General features: G+C 36.8%; 1 protein-coding gene across 8 annotated transcripts in view; it reads left to right on the forward strand.

The window, feature by feature from the left end:
* Window positions 1–20,454, forward strand: part of YAP1 (Yes1 associated transcriptional regulator) — an 88,849-nt gene extending 68,395 nt beyond the window's left edge. For 2 of the 8 annotated variants that reach the window (XM_051634068.1, XM_051634100.1), the window contains 5 exons: window positions 1,108–1,301; window positions 2,794–2,841; window positions 11,737–11,867; window positions 16,097–16,209; window positions 16,822–20,454. In XM_051634068.1, the coding sequence (XP_051490028.1) occupies window positions 1,108–1,301; window positions 2,794–2,841; window positions 11,737–11,867; window positions 16,097–16,209; window positions 16,822–17,060 (725 nt within the window). In that variant the 3' untranslated portion in view covers window positions 17,061–20,454. The remainder of the gene's footprint in view (window positions 1–1,107; window positions 1,302–2,793; window positions 2,842–11,736; window positions 11,868–16,096; window positions 16,210–16,821) is intronic. The other 6 variants (XM_051634075.1, XM_051634108.1, XM_051634082.1 and 3 more) reach the window with 3 other exon arrangements.
* Window positions 20,455–20,702: the final 248 nt, after the last annotated feature.

The raw sequence follows: 20,702 nt of genomic DNA on the forward strand, positions 1-20,702 counted from the left end.
TTGTTCTTAGTTCCCATCAATCATAATCCTCATTTTCAGGGAAAAAAAAAAATAATAAAAAAAGTCCCTACCACTCTCCCATCACTGCTTTGTCAGGGCTTTCGCCAGCATGTTGTGAACGTTAACAGATTCAGGCTGTTTCAGATGACAAGATGGAAAGCTAATTCCAAAACTCAAAGCCCCTGAAAATAATGCCCTTGTAATACATTCAGCCTTTTCCAGCCCTCTCTCCAGTGTCTCTGTTGACTTTAAACATGCTGATCTCTTGTCAGGAAACAAAATCAGACCTGTCAAGTGGATACATCCCGGTCATGCTTCATTTTATAAAATAAAATTGTCTTAGGTCTTGATTTTATGGGGAAAGGAAACATGGGTTCTCATTGTGCATTAGGCATACAAGGTGACACTTTTTCTTCTCCACATCCCAGAAAAAATATGTCATGTACTTCTGTGGGGTAAAATAAAATGAAGCACTACATGTTTCCTGTGTTAATGGCAGTATCTTTGGCTGCCATGAATCCACCATTTCTATACAAGCTCTAATTTTGCGTGTCAATATGCAGTAAATAGAGTCTGTAACACTGAAAATGTGTGACAAGGATGTGAATAATTGTTGCGTGACCTGCACCACATGGGGAAGAATTGTAGCCTTAAATGAAATGTGGATTTATAGAAATGAGGTGATCTGTTTTGTGATTCTAGGTGGTTTTGAGTTTAATTATTCTAAGATTTCACATGAGTAAGAAAAGTGATGCTGCATTATTTGTGTCTAAATTGAGAGTAGATTAATAGGAGGGAGAGATTGTTAAACTTGAAATATTTTAACACTTTTGAATTTTTCAGCAACTTACACATTTGACTGTTTTCAGAAGCTTTTAGAATAAATACATACTCTTAAACATGTGACTGTTGCATTGATTTAACAAGAATAACGTGTAAGCATACATTTCACACGTTCACATGCAACATCATTGTAGCTACATCTTTTTTACTGTCATGGCTTGTAATTTTATAAAGTTTTTAAAATATACTTTCTAAGGATAATGTTTTCCTAGCATGTATTTTTCTGAATTTCATTTTAAAATGTTTATTGTTTTGGTTCCTTAGCCATGAATCAGCGAATCAGCCAAAGTGCTCCAGTGAAACAGCCACCCCCTCTGGCTCCTCAGAGTCCCCAAGGTGGTGTGATGGGTGGGAGTAACTCTAATCAACAACAACAAATGAGACTTCAACAGCTACAGATGGAGAAAGAAAGGCTGAGACTGAAGCATCAAGAACTGCTTCGGCAGGTGAGGCCACAGGTTAGACACCTACTTCCACTATTTCTTTTGTATGTTTTGTTTTGGCTAAGTTGTTGTTTCAGTGAGTCTTGAAGAATGGTGACCGTACAAAAAGTTTGGAGATTGAAAAAGGTCTGAATTCAGTTACCGATACCAGCTTGGTAGTGAAAGCATCTGACTTCTCAGACTGAAGGATTTTGCTTTCCTTCCTCATTCCTCTCTAGCAAACTCTCCAAGAACAGGCTCCTTTGCTATTATGATGAAATCATGGACTGTTGATCTGATTGGATATTGCTCTTGGGAATATATTTCATATTCATTGAGCTCCGAGTCATGCAAAAAGACACAAAGTTGGTTCCCACAGCTGCTTTAGTTCTTCCTTTTAAGTGGAGGAAAGTCTTTCACTTTTAGAACATGTTGCAGTCTGTAGGATTTCAAAGTACTTTTAAAGTTTGTGAGATTCACTGAGGAGACACATTGTTGCTAAAATATTACCTGTTAAGCAGTGGGAATGGGGCAGGGAGCAACTGAATCATTCATGCTGCATTTTAAACCTGTAGTGGTGTTATGCTAAAGAATTTCAGACTTCATAATTAGGCTGCAAGCTATTCCTCTCAGTATTTTCCTACTCTATGAATACAGCTGTAATAAATATTAAAGTGTAGGGACTGTACGTTGGAATCTCTGGATTTTTGAATTCGGGCTTGACTTCCTTTTGACTTTAAGCCTTTTGCTTCAGTTTTTTCCATCTGAATGTTTTGAGAGTTACTATCATCTGTGCTGGATACTTTGGATATTATTTGGGTTTTTGACACTATCAGAAAAAGCACTAATCATTTCTTTGAGGAAAACCTTCTAAAAATCTTACCCTGTTCCCTTTTCACTTTGGGTGATGGGCCTTTTATCAGGAGACAGTAATGTCCTCAAAAGACAGCTTTTCTCTTTCTTGATCACCTGCAAGCATTCTGTCCTGGAATCTGACTCTCCTTTATTATCCCCTTTGTAGTCAAGACCTGTTTTGTAGGAATCTTCAGCATCTCTTGGTGTAAGATGGGTTATCTTTACGCCATTACTTTTTATAGTACTCTAGGTAAGAATACATTGCAAAGGTTGCATCAGGACTTTCTGCTTAAGCACCTGGGCTTCTGCTGTTGTTCCTGCTTTGCTATTAATCTACCAACAAACATTTTACCCTGTGCTAGCATGCTTCTAGGTAGGCATTCTAATTGTCCTCTTGCCTCAGATGTCATTGAGAACCTGACTAACTTTGGACCAGGTGACAGCCAGTTCCCTTCATGTTGTTCTCCTTGGTCGTTAAGCTTATCTGTCAAATATGCATCCTTGGTAAATCTGCGAGTTTGGTTTCACTGTGTCTTAGTTTCTTAACTCCCTTATCCTGTCTCATCTGGCCTGTCTTGGGGGCTTGATACTACAAGATGGTGTTTATAAGACAGCCTGCATAGGCAAACCATGCAGCTAAAGTAATTGTTATCCATCTTATTTTTACTCTTAGGCATTGCGGAATAACAATCCCAGCACAGCAAATTCTCCAAAACATCAGGTAGGCTCTTAACTGATGTTTCAGCATAATTAGAAAAATGAAAGCATAACACTAGGCTAGCAGAGGAACTTTTTCTACATGAAGGCCTTCTAAAAAAAGAAAACAAACAAAAAAAAAACAACCTCAAACCAAGCTCGGCCATGCGCGTTTTCTGACCGCTTCTCTAGTCACAACCCTAACTTTGTTTTTAAGAGTGCTGCATTACCACAACTTGGTATCGATATTTAAAAGCAAACGAGGAAGTAATTGCACGTTTTTCTGCATTGAAAACAACCTTCTTGTTAAGCATTCTTGAGGATACTGCTGTTCAAGTCCTGATGCCATCAAGACGTTATTTAAAGCAAACCTCCCATTTTATCTAAGGTAGTAGTTTGTGACTTTTAAGTACTGTACATATGAATGTTCTTATCAGTTTGTTTAAACAGGTATGATCTTAAGGCTATCTTTAATCAGCTAATAAAAAGTCACTTGAAATATTTATGATTTTTGAGCATGTGCAGTGTAACAGAATTATTTAATATATTAGACTAAAATTGCTGTGGGGATTTAATGTGTGATTATTCCATTTTGACATTTAACAGACTTCTGAACATAAAAATTTTCTGTATAGGAAACACCAATTCGGAAAAGTCTTCCAAGTTAGACCAATAGAAAATTGGTCAAAATGGGAAGCATAATAAGCATAGCATAGGCTTTTAAGAAGTTGAATATAGAATAAATCTCTGGAAGGATGTATTTATGGATCTATTCAGAGAGCTTGCTATTGCTTGCTATTGCTAACAGCGTTAATCTACTGACTTTAAGGAAAATATTTAGGTAGGCTTGTATTGTATTTTGTGTTTCGAAAAAAAAAACCCAGAATAAAAGAAGAATTGTGTATTTGAAAGCTGTGAGTACTGGTGTACTATTGCATTCTGAAGAGTACCACAAAATTTGTACACTACTGTTTCTCCTGACATCATCTTCAAAACAGAAAACTTAGACTTCTAGAAACAGTACATACATCCTGGAAAAAATACCTTCTTGTTTGGCAATATCAGTGCAGCTTTAAAATGGAAACATTTTATTTGAGATGTAATCATTCGATTAATTTATAAAACATTAACCACACAGTGATCTCCTTGATCAATATTAGATCCTATTAAGAAGCAGGAGGAAAAATATCCTTAAGAATTGCTGGTATACAAGGGAATAAACAGAGAAGCACACTCCTCACCACCAGTTGGAAACACCTTATCTTCTACCACAATGAGGTCATTCAGAAAGGAAGTTTTTCTTACTGAATGCCAAAAGTGTATTCTGTGTTTTCTTGTATGCATGAAGCCCCATCATACAGTTGTTTACTCTTCCACATTAGCTTCCTCCTGTTGCCAACTCAGAAATATGAGCAAATGGAGAACTTCAGAATCAGTTTCATACTTATAAGATCAGATTTTTGGAACTTCTTGAAATTCTGGCTTAAAACACTAAAAAGATGCAAAAAGTCAAAGGGACTGTATTAATAATTCATTACATGTATAGGTAGTGGTCACTCTGCTTTGTTTGGGATGGGAACTGATGGAAGGATTTATGCAAAAATCAGGATTCCAGTTACATTTAGACTGGCAACTTCATACAAGGCTCACTTGTATACTTGCCTGCTGGGGATCAGTTTTATTAGTCTGTGCTAATGACTCTATGTTTAAGTGATCTGGTGGGTAGAAAAGTAGGCAGTCATGTAAATTTACACTAATAATCTAGTATGATAGTGTTTTTATCATCTACATGTGTTTTTTATGTTTTCACATGTCACTTCAGTAATGTAGGGAGCAGCCACATATAGAAGAAAGTGCTTAGACAACTGCTTCTGGAAATTGATCTCTGAATGCTTCTTGAGGCCTACTATAGAGACAAATTTTGTCTGTCTTCTCCAGCAATGTTACTATTGAAGTCCCAATCTCTACATCCCATCAAATCACAGTCAACCTCATGAATCTGTGGACATTTCTTTGGTCAACTGTTTCTTTTTGACAGATTTTCTTTCCTTTGTGAATAAAATTAATGAATTGTAGAGGAATTAGCTACTTTCAAGATGATAAAGCTGTGCTTGGGGGAAGAAGAATAATTTCTCTTGCTAAATTTTAGATATTCTTCTAAGGAATGCTGAAACTAAAATCTTTCTATGTTCAGTGCTCTTAATTCTGGGAAGACTGTCTGTTTTAGTGAGGGATTGTCAAGTTTCTCCATTTGTGAAGAAGTTCTATGACACCAGCATTCTTGAAGCTTGCGTCTAATGAAGGTCTCTCATATATAGCTAAAAAATCCTGATAAATGTTCCTGAACTTTTAACTGGATCTCTCAGCTTCTCTTAATCACATAATCAAGGGGTTTGGAAAGGACTGGTGGAGGTCATCTAGTCTGGCATCCTGCATCCAGCCTGCCATCCTCTTCCTTCTGGACTTGTTTTGTCCATGTAACCTGGATACAGTGCCATGTTTGTATCAATATCTTTAGTCAGGTTTTGTTCTGTTTTAAAAAAGCATGAGTTTGTTTTGAGTGGGCATTGTGTCCTTGCCAGTTTTTATCTCTGCCATGATAATACAATATCCTGTAGTGACACTCACACTCAGTGTTATGTATGGAGGCCTCAGCACTTAAATACCTCCTGAAAAGATTTAGCAGTTGCTCAGCTTCATCTTTTGTAGCACATACTGTAAAGGACTCTTCTTGTTTGAATGAAGATGTATCTTACTGTAATTCTAGAAATGTCCAAGTCAGAAATATTTGAAGGAAAAATTTTATTTTTCCATACTTACTGTGTATAAACAAGAGCTATTGATACATGCAGGGAATTTGAAACCACCAAGCATCTGTCCAGTTACTCATGCTCATCATCATCAATCATCTGAAGATGCCTTGGCTTTCTCTCCATACCCAGTAACTTGTGTTCCATTTTCTTTCGATTAGTATCTGGTTGTCAGTAGTGACTCACCTGAAATAGATGTCAGTCAACTTTTGTATACACCATAAAATTGGCTGGGTGTTAGGTAATGGATTTCTTGCCTTCAAGTATACAATGGAGAGAGACGGAAATAATGTCTAGTTACTGATGGCATTATTCTTGGATGTGGTGCAGACTACTTTCTTGTGCTAAGACTGGAAGATTTCTTACTTGTTTGCTGTTAATACTAGGGTATTTGCTGGTAAGATCAGCATACCATGCACCTGTTTACATGATAGGTTCCTCTGTATGCTTGCTCATTCTAAACCTGCAGCTTGTACGCTGCTCTCATGTTCTCAGTCCTCTTGCCCTGGACTTGCTTCTTAGCAATTTTTTGAGTTACATCCTGGAATCTCTCCTACTCAGTGGAGAATCAACAAAGACGTACTGGCAATCTGTCACTGTTATTATTCATGGGACTACCTTCCAAAAATCTTTGTAATTAACAAACTGTCTTCGGTAGTCTATGCCAGTAATTTCAGTGTGTAATAACAAACCTTAGCGTATTTTCTCTAATTTATGTAAGCATCTGTTTCTAGGAAAGCACTTGTATTTTAGGTTGCTGAATGTTAGTTCAGATAATCTGTCAAGTACCTCTCATTTACTCTGCATCAGTTGTACAGACCTTTGTTGCAGAGCACCATGAGGCTTACAGGTGAGACAGCACATGTATGCAGTGCCATGGCTGTAGAAATCAAGCTATGAGAACACTTAACTAGCTGTCTAGAGCCATCATAAGCTGAGGCTATAAACTGCAGCTGGGGAGTTGTGTGGTAATTTTAAAGGAAAATATTTGGGTTTTAATAAAATTACTTTTGACTTAGAGATCTGGTAGATGTACTCTGGCAAACTGAACTGCAGCGCTTTAAGACATTAAACTGAGCTGTCTGCCAGAGATTGCCTTAAGAATAAGGCAGCAGAACAGGATGTGTCTAACATTGCTTCAGCTACTGGGTTATGAAAAAACATTGGTGTGGCTAAACTGCAAGAGAGATCAGATATCTGATCTGTCAGGAAAATTATTTTTCAGCAAGATTCATTTTCTGACTTGTCTTAGTGTACGGCCAGACAAATGCTAGTTCCAGTTGAGGGGAGGAATAAGAATAGGCAGTCAAAGGTCATCTCTAACTATCATTAAAAATTCACTTTGGAATTGCCTCTGGATTGAGACTCACAGTGATTAAGAGATCAAGGAACATATCATCTTCTGCCTGGACTAATAAACTGCTTCTTCTGAAAGCTGTTAAATAAATCAGAAAGTTTTGGCAAAGTATTGGGAATTTCAGCTTGGAGGTGGATGTCCTGTAGAAATAAGGGTGATGTTCCTTGACCTAACTATTATTTTAGTCTTCAGTATTTCTGATGAGCAGTACAACAAGGTACTACTTTAAAGTAGTACCTAGAAAAGGCAAAGATGATCAGACATTAACAGGCAAGTGTTATTGGAAGGAAGTCTTAAGTGGCTGGATTTTGGGGGGGAAAGGTGTGTTGTCTGCCATCAAAATACACAAAATGTGGAATTAATGTACTTCTACTGCAAAAGCACCATTGCTGTTGTTCAGCCATCTTGTGGACTAAATGTTTTAAATGTTCTTCAGTGTCAGAAATAGTAGATATTTAATTTCTTACTCAAAACCATGTATCTAAGTGAAACTTTGTTTATTACTTGATGTAGCAAGAGCTGTAGAATTTGAGTTCCACACTGTTGGTTTGAGTAAGAAATGCTGATCATCAGGAGCTTACACAGTAGGAAAGATGCTTGTGTTATATAAGTAAGTGGAAAATTGAGAAGCTGTGATTTGACTCAGAGCACCCAACCTTTACAGATTAACAAAATAATTTATTACTTGCTTGTTAACATAGGTCTTTATGGATAAATACCCTGTCTAAATGCCTACAGAGTAAATCAGATTTGCATTAGTTGCCTTGGTCTGGTTTTTATTGCCTATAATTGCTTCAGAACACATTTTGTGTCTGTATAGGAGCGGTAGCTCACTGCAGTGGATTTCCTGGAGTCATTGGTGCTGCTTGCAGTTACAAGCAGAAGTACTGTTAAAGCAATTGGTCAGCAGAAGCTATGAGTCATGGTGACCTGAGTATGAGATGGCTGTGATTAACAGCTTTTGCTAGAAGGAGCAGAAGTTGGTGGAGGGCATCCAGCTCTACTTGGCCTTCATTTGTGATTGCTGTCTCCTGCTGACATGTTACCTGCCTGCCTGGGGATCTGAGACACCCTGGCTGGGCAGCTGCACTGCTGGAGCCAGGGGCAGAGAGACAGCAAGAGGAGTATGCAGCAGTGGACAGCAAAGGACTGCAAAACAATTACAAATGTCTATTCAAATTTGTGCTGCCATATCTGGGCTTGCAGTGCCCTGTGTAACATTGAGTTCTTTGCCAAGTGTATACAATGCAATTATTATCACTCTTATCAGTATCACCTCTTAAATTAGTTTTGCTGGTTTTCATGATTGCAACACTGAATGATGTATATGTCCCCCTTTCTCTTCAATAATTGCATAACTCCTCATCGCTGAATTTATCTTCATCTTGCCATGTGTTTTCCTTGTGTCTTTTGGACATATTCTGTAACTTTGTGGCCCTCAAACAAAAATGTAAATACTTAGGTTGAAGAAATAACTGGTGCTGTAAGTCTGCCTAAAAGTGTAATTTTTTTTCCTTTTCCTCTACAGGCTTCACGGGGATGGGAGTGAAGCGTTAGATTGTTTCATAGTTAAACAGTGTTTGGGGGCAGAAATGTTACACTTGGCCCTTCTAGAGTAAATTTACCAAAACCCCCATATTTATTTAAGTTGAGAAGCATAAAATATTTTTAATACAGTAAGAATATGATACATGAGTTGCACAAGGGAGTCTTTTACCTTTCTGCAAAATTGTGATGAGGATAAAAATGTTCTGAAAAGACTAACCTTTATAAAGTTAATTTGGACATGGTGTGAAAGACCTGGAACTTCATGTAAAACTTAATCTGTATGCAATTATGAAACAAAAGTGGATACGGTCAGCCAGATAAATTACACAATGCTGACCTTATTTTTGAAGTTATTTTGCTTCAGATGACAGATCATTTTGTTCTTTATGTAATAATCAAAATCCTGTGTTAACGATAGGAATGCTAAGCTTTTCTTTTCCCAGAGGTACTTAAAATAAATTTGACATACTTAAAAAATAGGATGAGATCAAGTTATAGAAATATAAGCCAGGATTTTTTAATGGTTTTATTTTTGCCTCCAGACATTAAATACTTTTAATAAAGGGTTTATTTTAAAGCATGAACTAAAAGCCTGTAGTTCACACTGCTCTGTTTGGAGCTGAGACAGGCTTGTACACTCCCATACATTTTTTTTTTAAGTACAGGAAACATTATTTAAATTGAAAATCAGTTTCATAATGAAGAAAGACTATTCTTGAAGCAATGCAATTTTAGTTTCCGTTACATGCATCTTCAGGAAGAATGGTCTTCATACACTCTTTAGGTCTTGCAGAAAACCTTGCTTATCTTATGGAATGATTAAAAGTTGCTCTGTATTTATTTCTGAATAGCTCATCTTTTTTGGGAATTACTTTCTCTTTCAGACTCCTGGATTGACATGAATTTATTACTTGAATGAGTAATGGAATAACATTCTTTGTAGGGGGAAGTGCTGTAGTTCTGTCTCCAGAATAAGTAGCAGTAATACTACTTATAGTTAAAAATAGTTGTAATTTTACATTTTTAGCAATGTTGTTGTTGAAACAGGAATAAAAGTACTACTAATATTAAAAAGATTTATTTAACTTCAATGTACATGCCAAAAAATGGGCAATATACAGCTCTCTCTCCTGGTTTAGTACTTCTCTTTTTAGTGGGCCTTCAATGAAATGTGATTTTTCTTTTGTAGCCAGCTAGTATCTGAACTACATTTATTTTTACCATACTTTTAAAAGTTTGTATTTTGATGAAGCTTCAATCTCTCCTACCCTCTAAGGGTCTAGAAAATACAAAGATAATTTTCTCATTTTTTTATTCTTTGACTTTTTTCTTAAGGTACAGAGAGAAATGTGTGGATATATTTTTCTTGGTGTCAGTAGGTCTTGAAAACAGGACCTTAATGTATTTCTTGTCTTCTTGTTTGGTTTTTTTTTGCTTTTTTTTTCCTAAGTATTGCATCAGGAGGCAGTGCTGATTGGAAAGACCGGGCCTGCTACACAATGTGCTTAATATTCAGAAATGACTCCATGTTGGTTTTGTGTTGTCATCACTCTTTGGGCCACTGGTGTATGATTAAGCTTTTTTCCACAGGCTGCTGGCACTTTAGGCGTCTCCTTTTCATCCTAATCAGGGACTGCAGCCCAAGGAAATAAAAATGCGAAGCACAGATCAAAGCAAGGGGAAGGGGAAAAGGACAGAGCATTCTTGCCACAGCCAGGCAGCTGTAGCTACCTAAGAGCAGAGCACTCAGTGTTTGACAGCCCTGCTTTCAGAGTGCAGAAGGAAGGTATCCTGTATTCCAGGTATGAACGTAAGGCTGAAGAGATTCTAGAAGTAGTGATGCAAAATGGTGGACTTGGCAGTGCTAGGTTAATGGTTGGATTTTATGATCTTAAAGATCTTTTTCAACCGAAACAATTCTATAATTCTATAAATCAAGAGGTTTTGGTTTTTTTGTTTGTTTTCCCTCCTTTTTCATTGGACAGTTAAAAGTAGTTGTATCATGGGAAGGCAGTTTCTCAGAGAAGGGAAGGCTCAGGTGACATTTGGAAGAATCCCAGTCTCCAGAGGAAGGGCATAAAGATCAAGATGTGAGTGAGCAGTTCTTGAACCATCTCAGGGATGGCTGCTCTAAGACCTGCTTTCTTCAGATAACCATTTGGGAAGCATTTCAAGAAGTAAAACTTACTTTTTTAAAAAATTGATTGAGTCCACCTGTATATAAATAAACCTTCTTATATCACAGCTGATGTGACTGATGGAAGTTTGTAAACTTGGCTGTGAAATAAGACTAACTATATAGTCTTAGCACTTGGTTTTATTACATAAGCAAAGGAAAATAATACGGGTAAGCCTTAAGAACTGATTAAAAGTTGCCAACTGTCCTATGATCTGAAAATGAGGAGAAGGAGTATTATTACTATTTATTAGAACGGTGACCAAGTAATTGATGGTGAGCAGAGGACTGGATTTACTTGGAGCAGGCAAATGGGTGTGAGAAATATAAAACCCAGTGGTATGTTTGTACACTTTCTGCACAGGTCTAGTCAACAGGAGTGAGAAAACCTTCTAGTACAATACATGAAACTTGGTATTAAAGGAATATGTAAAATAATAATCCACAGTAATGGGAATGAAGCTTATGCAGATTAAAGACTTACATGCAGTGCAAATCACTGATTTGAACAATTAGAAATTTCACAATGCGTGCCTCAAACAGGAGGAGTGAATTTGAACTTTTAGGGAAAGACTTTAAACTTGGCCGAACAAAAAAGCAAGGCAGAAAGGAAACCAGGGTCTAGATCAGAACTTAAAATGGGGGAAAAGTGCTAGTCAGCAGAGCTAGACAGATGTGTCTTATGATTGTAGATAACATTAAAAATTCTTTTTTGAATCTTCAGAATAGACTTATCAAAAGGATATCAAAATGAACTAGAAAAAATGTATGTAAACATGCAGATATTTATACCATACAGACATTTACAATGAAGTCTCTTTAATACTGAGCTTGGCTGGTGGAACTTTGATTATCATTGAAGCTAGTAAAAATTCTTCCTTGGTCTTCAGAAACATAATTTCATTTAAATCTTGTAAATGGGAACAGTAAAAGCATACCCATAATGTCGTGTGTTTATGTATCTAAAAAGTTTACTCAAATGCCTAACATAATTTTTCTGTTTCTTCTCCCTAACCCCCCCTGTTCTAGGAATTGGCTCTCCGTAGCCAGCTTCCAACAATGGAACAAGACGGTGGATCACAAAATCCCGTGTCATCTCCTGGAATGTCTCAGGAACTGAGAACAATGACTACAAATAGTTCTGATCCCTTTCTTAACAGGTTTGTGGGAGTAGCTACTAGAGGGGGGGGGAAATAAATTTAAAATTCTGTTTGGGACATGTAATAGTTTATTTTGAACATCTGTCCGTGCCAAAAGCCACAGCTGTAAATGAATCTTTCCTTAAATGGCAAGTCTAGTAAAAGTTGAGGATTAAAAGCTGTCTCCTGTGGGAGGAAGTAGGCTGTTCAGACTTGTAGGAGGGTTTTTTATTCAAAGTCGTAACATGTTTGCTTCTGCATAATCTGTTGACTAACAGTCAGTTCAAATTACTGACTCAGAAGAATTTGTGAATAGCTTGCTGGGAGATCAAATGAACTGTGAGGCACATTTAAGACTACACTTTGAGGTTCATTTTAAGGTTTCTCCATTCTCCCTTCTCCAATTTGGGTATTTCATTAAGCAGTATTTTTACTCTGTTACTGTTAGGTCTGCAAATAGTGGCATGTTTCATGTTAAATGCTGTGTTACTTTGAAGTGGGTCTTTTAACTCAAGATGTAGAATTTTACAGTATATAGACTAGTATTTTTCATATAAATTTTTTTCTTAATCGTTCTTAGTTGGAGTATTTGTTTTGTTGGAAATTCTGTTCTAATTACAGCTTGCAAATGCTTCATAGTAACCATTACAGCTTTGGAGAAACTGCTGCACCTTGAGATAAGTCGTGTATTTTTTTGCTTAGAATGCTGGAAAGAAAATATGAAAATGGTAAAACACTCAAATCTCCAAACTACAAAAACTTTTAATTAAAGGAGTAAAAATCTGCTGACATTTCAGCAGAATCAAGTAGTTGATCTTAAGTTGGAGTAGCTAATTTTGTAGTTCTCCTTTGGCTGTATTTTGTCAGCAGTCTAAACTAATAGCAACTCAGTATCCCCTACCATAAAAGAGGAAAATAATGTCAGAGTTTATCACTACTTTTCTGCATTACCTTGAAATGTTAGCTAACTTTATCATGTTTACTCTTAAGTGCTCATGTAATATAACAACACGCTAGCCCTTCTCTTTAATGGTACATTATTATTCTGGTGGAAGACACCATAAAATTCATCTTGATTCTTTCAGTATAAGTCCTAACTTCCATGGTTTGCCACCAGTACAGTTTTGAACCTGTTTGTAAGCCAAGAAGTCCACATCGTGTTAGAACTGGCATGATTATGGAGTATGGCAAGCTTAAATACCTGCCTAATTTGAGATTTGGAAAGCTGTTAAAATCTCTGTAGTTTTCTACTGCAATTGTAAATCCCTTCCCATATTTCTTTAAATAACTGAATGTTGCTGGTATCTCACACTTGTGTTCTTCATCCCATAGGATGTATTGTCATTGTATGTAATTTTCCCAGTTCTTGATATTACATCAGCTTAGCTTGTCTTATTTTTGCCTTTTCCAGGAGACTTCTCCAGCTTTTCATATACTCTGTCCTCACTCTAATTCTCAAAATTAGTAAAATACAGTGGAGATGGTGCAAGAACATACCATCCATCTTCCCAGTGCAATCTGTTGTCATTCATATAGTTTAGATTATGTAAATAACATCTTTTGTTCTTGGGCTTTTTCTCTCACTGCTTGAAGTGTACTGTCTGTGCTAGTGTTGTGCTGCTGTGAGAGTAGCACACTGTACCTGACTTGAGTTCAGGATATCTTGATTTGCATTTTGGTGTGAGCACTGTCTCCTTTCAGGTAATTTTATGTGTATCACTGCTCTTAGTTCTGGCATAGGGGTGTAAAGGAAAGGTATTTTTAAAAAGGAGATTTGTGGATATCTGTTGCTATGCCTGAATTAGGTACAGCAGTCCAATAGTTTTGCCCTAGAGATCTCCTTGATATCCCTTATATTAAAGTTTAGACTTAAAGAAAGGGTTCTTTCTATCTTTATAGGTTATATATAAAGTTTCTGGTGAGCCAGTCCCTCTAACTTTATTTACCAAAGTTGAATATCCAAGGTTTAGGTAGTCAGATATTTTCCACTGCCTACATAATCAGAACATCCAAAAAATCTCAGAAAATAATTGCTATGTTGGAGCTATTTGAGAAAATGTACAGTAGTGTTTTCATTTATGTAAACTTTATTGGACTGTTTCACCTTCTGGTTTGCCATTCTGTTTATGTATTTTCATCTATTAGATTTATATTGGTAGTGATGGTAATTCTCTGTTTAACTCCTAAATTGAGATTTCTTCTTTTGTATACACATATTTTAACAAGTACTGGTTGAAGAAGCATCTTACTCTATTTTGGGTAATGCAGTTTAGCTGCACGCAGTAATTCTGGGTGGTGTGACTGCTAAATTAAGAAATCCTTGTTGAAGAAAGAGGAAATGTGTATGAAGGAGTGATTTGAAGAGAAGGGCTGGGTGTTCCAAGTGTGAGAGCAGCAGCCAAAAAGCCTCCTCAACTAGAGTAATTTAGTTCAGCATAGTTTCAGTTCTGTTTTTAGAATATTGTCCCACAAAGTAAACCAGCATTTTTTTTTTTCATTTAAGTTATAAGTAGCTTAACTATTAGGATTGTTATCAAATGTGTGGCGATAGTATTTTTAAATAAATAAATAATGTTTTAAGAGAAACGTTAGGTTTCTTTCTTGTGTGGCAAAGATGTCTTTGTGAAATCTGATTGGTATGTATCTGTAGTCATGGCTGATGGCATTCAGCTTGCATCCAGTGTTGAATAGCTGCTCAACCTGCATCTGTTTGGTTCTTCATGCTTGATAAAAAGGCATGTGCTGAATATTTTATGAGCACCTTATAAGAAGGATCAGTATGGCTTCAAGTGCTAATCTGAACAGTAAGTCAAGTTGATCTTCATTTAGTATTCAAGCTGGAAAATCAGTAAGGATGCTACCACAACCTGAAGAAATACAGGTTTTGAAAATGTTTTGTGAAGCCTGGGTATTATAAGGGTAAGCAGAGAGAGGAAGATGATCGTATATCTCTACAGCTGCTTATGCAGGCCACTGCCAGAAAACCTGCTCCTGCTTGGGTTCATCTCCAAGGGTAGCAATTCCTGCCAGGAACCTACTCCAGGATGGGCTCTCCATGGATTGCAGCTTCCTTCAGGGCATGTTCACCTGCTGCAGGACGGGGTTCTCCACAGGCTGCAGAGTGGATCTCTGCTCCACTGTGGTCCTCCTTGGGCTGCAGGTGAACCTCTGCTCTGGTGCCTGGAGATGCTTCTCCTCCTCCTTCACTGCAGGGCTGCTTCTCTCACTTTTTCTCACTCCTCTCTCCCAGCGGCTGCACAGTGGTTTTTTTACCCTTTCTTAACTATGTTATCACAAAGGTGCCCCCACTGTTGCTGATGGGCTCAGCTTTGGGCAGCAGCAGGACCATTTTGGAGCCACCTGGAACCAGCTGTGACTGACATGGGGTCAGGTTCTGGTATCTTCTCACAGAGGCCATCCCTGCTGCCCCCCTTCTATAAAAACCTTGCTGTATAAACTCAGTACATCAGCCTACCTTCCCCTTCCACCCCATCCCAGATTTCCCACTGGAGCTTTCTTGGTCCTGCTCACTCAGTAAGATGGCAATAAGGAAGGGAAGGCATGTGAGGCCCCATGCCATCACTGTTTTGTTAACTGTTCTGTCAGCAAGATTGTTCTGAGAAGGGTTTGTTTACAGGATGGCTTCTGTACCAGTATTTGATTTATATTAGGGCACGTTCTTGCCATGACATGTATGACTGAACTAGTAGTAATGCAACAGTGGGAAGCAATTGAAGAATTGCTCAAGGAGTTCCAATAATAGCTCCTATTAATAACAGCAGTGACCTAAAAATACACTTCAGTGGTTAATTAAATATGAAGACATTAGTAGTTAGTAATGTGTTTTTTTCTAATCCTTGGAGAAGTGTGGAAGGCTACACCATTGTTGTTACTACTTTTATAATCATTAGGGACTATCTGTGATATGCTTCCAGTGGTTTTTAGTTGTGGGTGAGTGTGAAAAGTTTAAAACTATACCGAACACAAGCAGTTTTTTAAAGCTACTTAGATGGTCTCTCAACAAATGCAATTGAATCTAAATAGTGTGGTTTTAATGGGAAAAGGTCTGCATAAAGTAAAACCCAGGTGTCTTGCACAGACAAAGGCTTCAGGTTTTTATTAGAACAGAGCATTTCTCCTGACAGCAGTGTTCTGAAGCCCTTGGGTTGGTTAAAAACTAAGCGTTTATTTTAATTTCTTCATACTCTACCCTCATTTTTTTTTTTTAATCCCCTTTCTTCTGTTTACAGTGGAACCTATCACTCCAGAGACGAAAGCACAGATAGTGGACTTAGTATGAGCAGTTATAGTGTACCCAGAACCCCCGATGACTTCCTGAACAGTGTTGATGAGATGGATACAGGTCTGTTTTTGTGGACATCCTTAATGCACATTTGCCAAATATACTTGTTTCCATTTGCAGTGAAAACAAGCAACTTGGAGAAGCTGTCATACTTCTCTCATTGTTTTTCCACCTTCTTCTGTTTCTATAATATAAATATTATAGTTAGATTTCTGAAAATCATACTCATACCACTGCTATTGTGAGGGTGGGGAATTGCTTATAAATAGTACCACTCCTGTTGTTATATGGAATTTGAGTGTCTATTTGCTTTTAAAGTAATATTGTTTGTTCAGAGCTAAGAACAGTATCTCATCCACTGTTGCTAATACTGTTCCAAAACAATATTTGACTCTGAATTGTCTTTTTATTTAAGCGTGACAAATAAAATATGCTAAATGACATGAAAGATCTGTAGAGATTTGGGTCAGTAGGTGAAAAGGTGGAAACAAAGGCAGGTTTGTTGTACATCTGCATGCAGTCATCTTTGGTTTTTGTGATGGACTTGTATGCATCATGCTGCTTGTATGATGCAAGAGGTACAGGATTAACATTTAATCAGTTGTCCTGATAAATTGTGGGTTTGCTACTTCCATTATATTTAATATCCATCTTGCTTTGTGTTACAACTAGGTGACAGTATCAGCCAAAGTAACATACCGTCCCATCAGAACCGTTTCCCAGACTACCTTGAAGCCATTCCAGGGACAAATGTGGACCTTGGGACACTGGAAGGAGATGGGATGAATATAGAAGGAGAAGAACTGATGCCAAGTCTGCAAGAGGCTTTGAGCTCTGACATCCTTAATGACATGGAATCTGTCTTGGCAGCCACCAAGCTAGATAAAGAGAGTTTTCTTACTTGGTTATAGAGGCCTCAGGGAGACTGAATTCTAAATCTGTGAAGGATCTAAGGAGAATAGGACATCTGTATCTGAAGTTCAGAACAAGCCAGTGTGGTACACTTGGGCTTGTGTTCAGAAAAAGTAAATGAACAAGTATTCAACAAGATTCTTTTGTTTTGCTCTTCCTTGTCCATCGCTGCTGTTATATATTGCTGACTTCTTTCCACAGTTGACTCTGAAGAACAGACATCTTCTTGATCTTTTTCTATTGCTGTTGCAACTACTGTTCAAGGGGGGTGGGGAGGGATGATGAGCCTATTTGGATGACGAATGCCATTCCTTTTGTCCTAGTATGCGCTTGCATATCATTTTATCTAAGCACTCAGATTTGAGAATTAATTTCTGCATGTCACTGCTTGTAGTTTGCTCGGCTAGTTGTCTCCTGCTGTCTGTGGCAAGTGGTAAAAAGTGACATACTGGGGTGACAAGCCAAAAATGATGTATCTGGTCAAAAGAAGTCAATACTGATTTGGAGATACGAGTTAAAGGAAGGCTGAAGACTGTTTGGCATTAAGTGTTTTCACTAGTAGCTATTTCATTAGTCACAAAGTGCTCTTGTTCATATTTTATGTTATAGTAAATCATGAGTCATTTTACATAGAAACATATATGAACTTTGTTGCCACATACTCTAGCCTAACTTTTGTTTGTCAAAAATAGTTTGATTATTTTTGTTAGTTGGTTTAACTGTAGCTGTAGAATGGGAAGTAATTATAGGTGTTCTTTTTTAAAAAAATAGTGAAATCTAAGCATTTTTTTCTGATTTCATGTAGTCTTATTTAAATCTGAATTGTCTGCTTTTTTTATACTTAAAACATGCCTATTGTAGCCTGATAAGCTAGTGAGTACATAAACCATTATGTTTTGCCTGTAACTTTTTTATTTTTTTAAAGGCTAGCTTTGAATGTAATCATTAGAATTCATGACCAGTGGCTTATTTTTCATGTTTATTTGCAATATTTTGAATTAGATTCCAGTTGCAGCAATGTAAAAGTTACAATCCTAAGTGTCCTATGTACAATTTTAAAATGCATTTTAAAGTAGCAGAAACCATTTTAAAATGACAGATGCATCTAATCTCTCTCCTGGTTATCAGTTTTGATATCTAAACGAGTTTAGATTTTAAAATCCTTCACCTGGGAAGAAACTCACTGTATTTTTTCTCTCAAGTTAGCATGGAGAAAGTCTGAACTATTACGGTCACTCTAAGTTGCAATAAAAAGGCTAGAACACAAAAAAATCCTCAATGAAAACTCCTCTAAGTATAATAGTTATCAAAATCTGTTTGGTGAAAAATAAGCCCTGGACACTATGTAGAAGAATGTAAAGATATGTGTTAGATGGTGACATGAGCAGGTAATGAAGTGTATATTAGTAGTAGAGCTTAGCATGGGGTAGAGATGAATATGAATTATCTTTATTTTAACAGGAAAAGATGTATCACTAAGTTGTCTGCAGGAGTTGACACAGTTTCCAAAGAGTATTTTTAAATGAACAAAATGAGCATGAATCAAACTTTCAGTATAAGCTATGAAGTTTTGTGGGGCTTTTGTTTTGTTGTTGTTTCTTTTTCTGATGAAACAAAGTGTCACCAGTTAACACCTCTATAATTAAGGGCCTGTCACCATTCTCAGCGTGAGCCTTTATTTTCAAGGGTGTATAACATGACTATAAAGATACTGTAACCATGAAACTTGGTTCTGAAAAAAATTTCAGCTAGCAGGGACTTCTCCTGGGGAGAGATTTTTTTGGGGGGTTTTGTTTTTGTTTTGTGCTTTTTAAAAAACATGGATTATTTTTCAAGTTAGGAACGAATCAGCAAAACAAGGCAAAAATATCCCTTATTATAATTTGGATTTTTTTTTTTAATGCTTCAGAAATAGTTCTGTTTTAGAGTAACAAAGAATGAAAACTGAGCCAAGTCTCATTTTAAAAACTGAAGCAGCAGAGGCAGAGATTTGAAATTTGCTACTATAAACGTATATTTACTACCTTACATAAGGATATTAGTGTTTGAAATACACAATTTGTTGTGGTTTGTTATGGGATACATACAGGTTTTAGAAAAAACAGTTTTCAAAATACATGACAAATATATTCTGCTACATTCAGTGATTAATAGGCCACTTATATTGTGCAATGACACAGTAGCTCCTAAAACAGTATATTGTGTCCAAGATAGGGATTTTAGCAGCATTTTTACAATTCCATTCTTCTCTCTTCTTCCCTTCAGGAAAAACAAGACACTAAGTTGTTTTAACTTGAATGGTCTGACATAAAACCACAACAGCAAGGAAATGCAGAGTTGATTCCATTTGTTGTCTTCCATGGTTGTATCCAGGTATAATAGCACATACAGTGATGCACTGAGTGCAAACTCTTGACTTGCTGTACCTTGCTACAACAGGGATGAGTACAGAACAAATTTTCTTTCCTTGCCTTTGTGTGTTTGTCACAGCTTTAATATTTGAATATTTTCTTCTCATTGTAGAAACACTAAATGGCTTATGCTGTATTTGGGCAGCACTGCTTAGGGTAGATACTGACAAACTGGGAATCCTTGAACTGCTCTAACATGGATTATATTTTGTGATACTTATTTTAATGGATTTTAATACATTTCCGTTCTCTCATTTATTAGGAAACATACCACAGAGATGCTGTACTGTTGGCAATCAACATTAATTTGGATTATTTTTTTTTTTTTAATTCTGCAAATGCATTGTTTGATGAAGTGGTTAAAATTGTTTGAAATGCGAAAGTGTTTTGGGTAGTATTTTATACTGATGTATATATTGAAACAGAAATCATTGTAATAATTGTAATAGCTTTTAGTTATAAATACACTACATGCAGACAGATGGGGCTGTACAGTGCTGTGCTGTTCAACATCTGGGCAGGGCTACTGCTTGGAGACAGGTTGCAGTGTCAGTAAACCATATGGATCAAATATTGTACCATTCAGTGTTGGCGCTCACCAATGCAAAAGGAGAAGGGACAATTTCAACATGATTAACACTACATAGCTTTCACATAACTGGTAAATTAGTACTAAAGTGACCTTTTCACTTACAAGCATGTGTTTGTTTTTTTTTTTATACAAATTAACAGGTGTGCCTGTGTAAAATAATTTGTTTTCTGTATCTTGGAAAAATACTCTCCACATTTAGAATGTTGTATGTTAGAGAACTCTTAAATGCACCCTTGTCAAAAATTATATATATTAGTTACCAATGTTACTTTTAGATATGAGCATGACTGTAAGTTAGGTACTTAAGTACGTTCTGTTACATTATTTTTCTTTATGTAATACTTTTTCAGCTGTTTTATTTGGTATAAATATATACTTTGTGCTTAAAAATCTTTGTTTGTTTTTGACATTCAATAGTATGTAAAGATACGGATTTCCTTCAGTAAGACGGATGCATTGGATTGTTGGAATTCCTATTGTAGTAAGTCTCTTCTCATCCCCCCTTGTCACTGCTTTTGTAAACTCCAGTCCTGCAGACCTTGTGTATGAGCTCACCTAAGTGACAGGAGTCCCTCTGAAGTCAGTGAAGGTTTAACATTAATGTGTACATCTCAGAGTGTTTACAGGAATGAAGAGAC

Source organism: Apus apus, chromosome 1, assembly GCF_020740795.1.
Source record: "Apus apus isolate bApuApu2 chromosome 1, bApuApu2.pri.cur, whole genome shotgun sequence".
NCBI classification, from domain to species: domain Eukaryota; kingdom Metazoa; phylum Chordata; class Aves; order Apodiformes; family Apodidae; genus Apus; species Apus apus.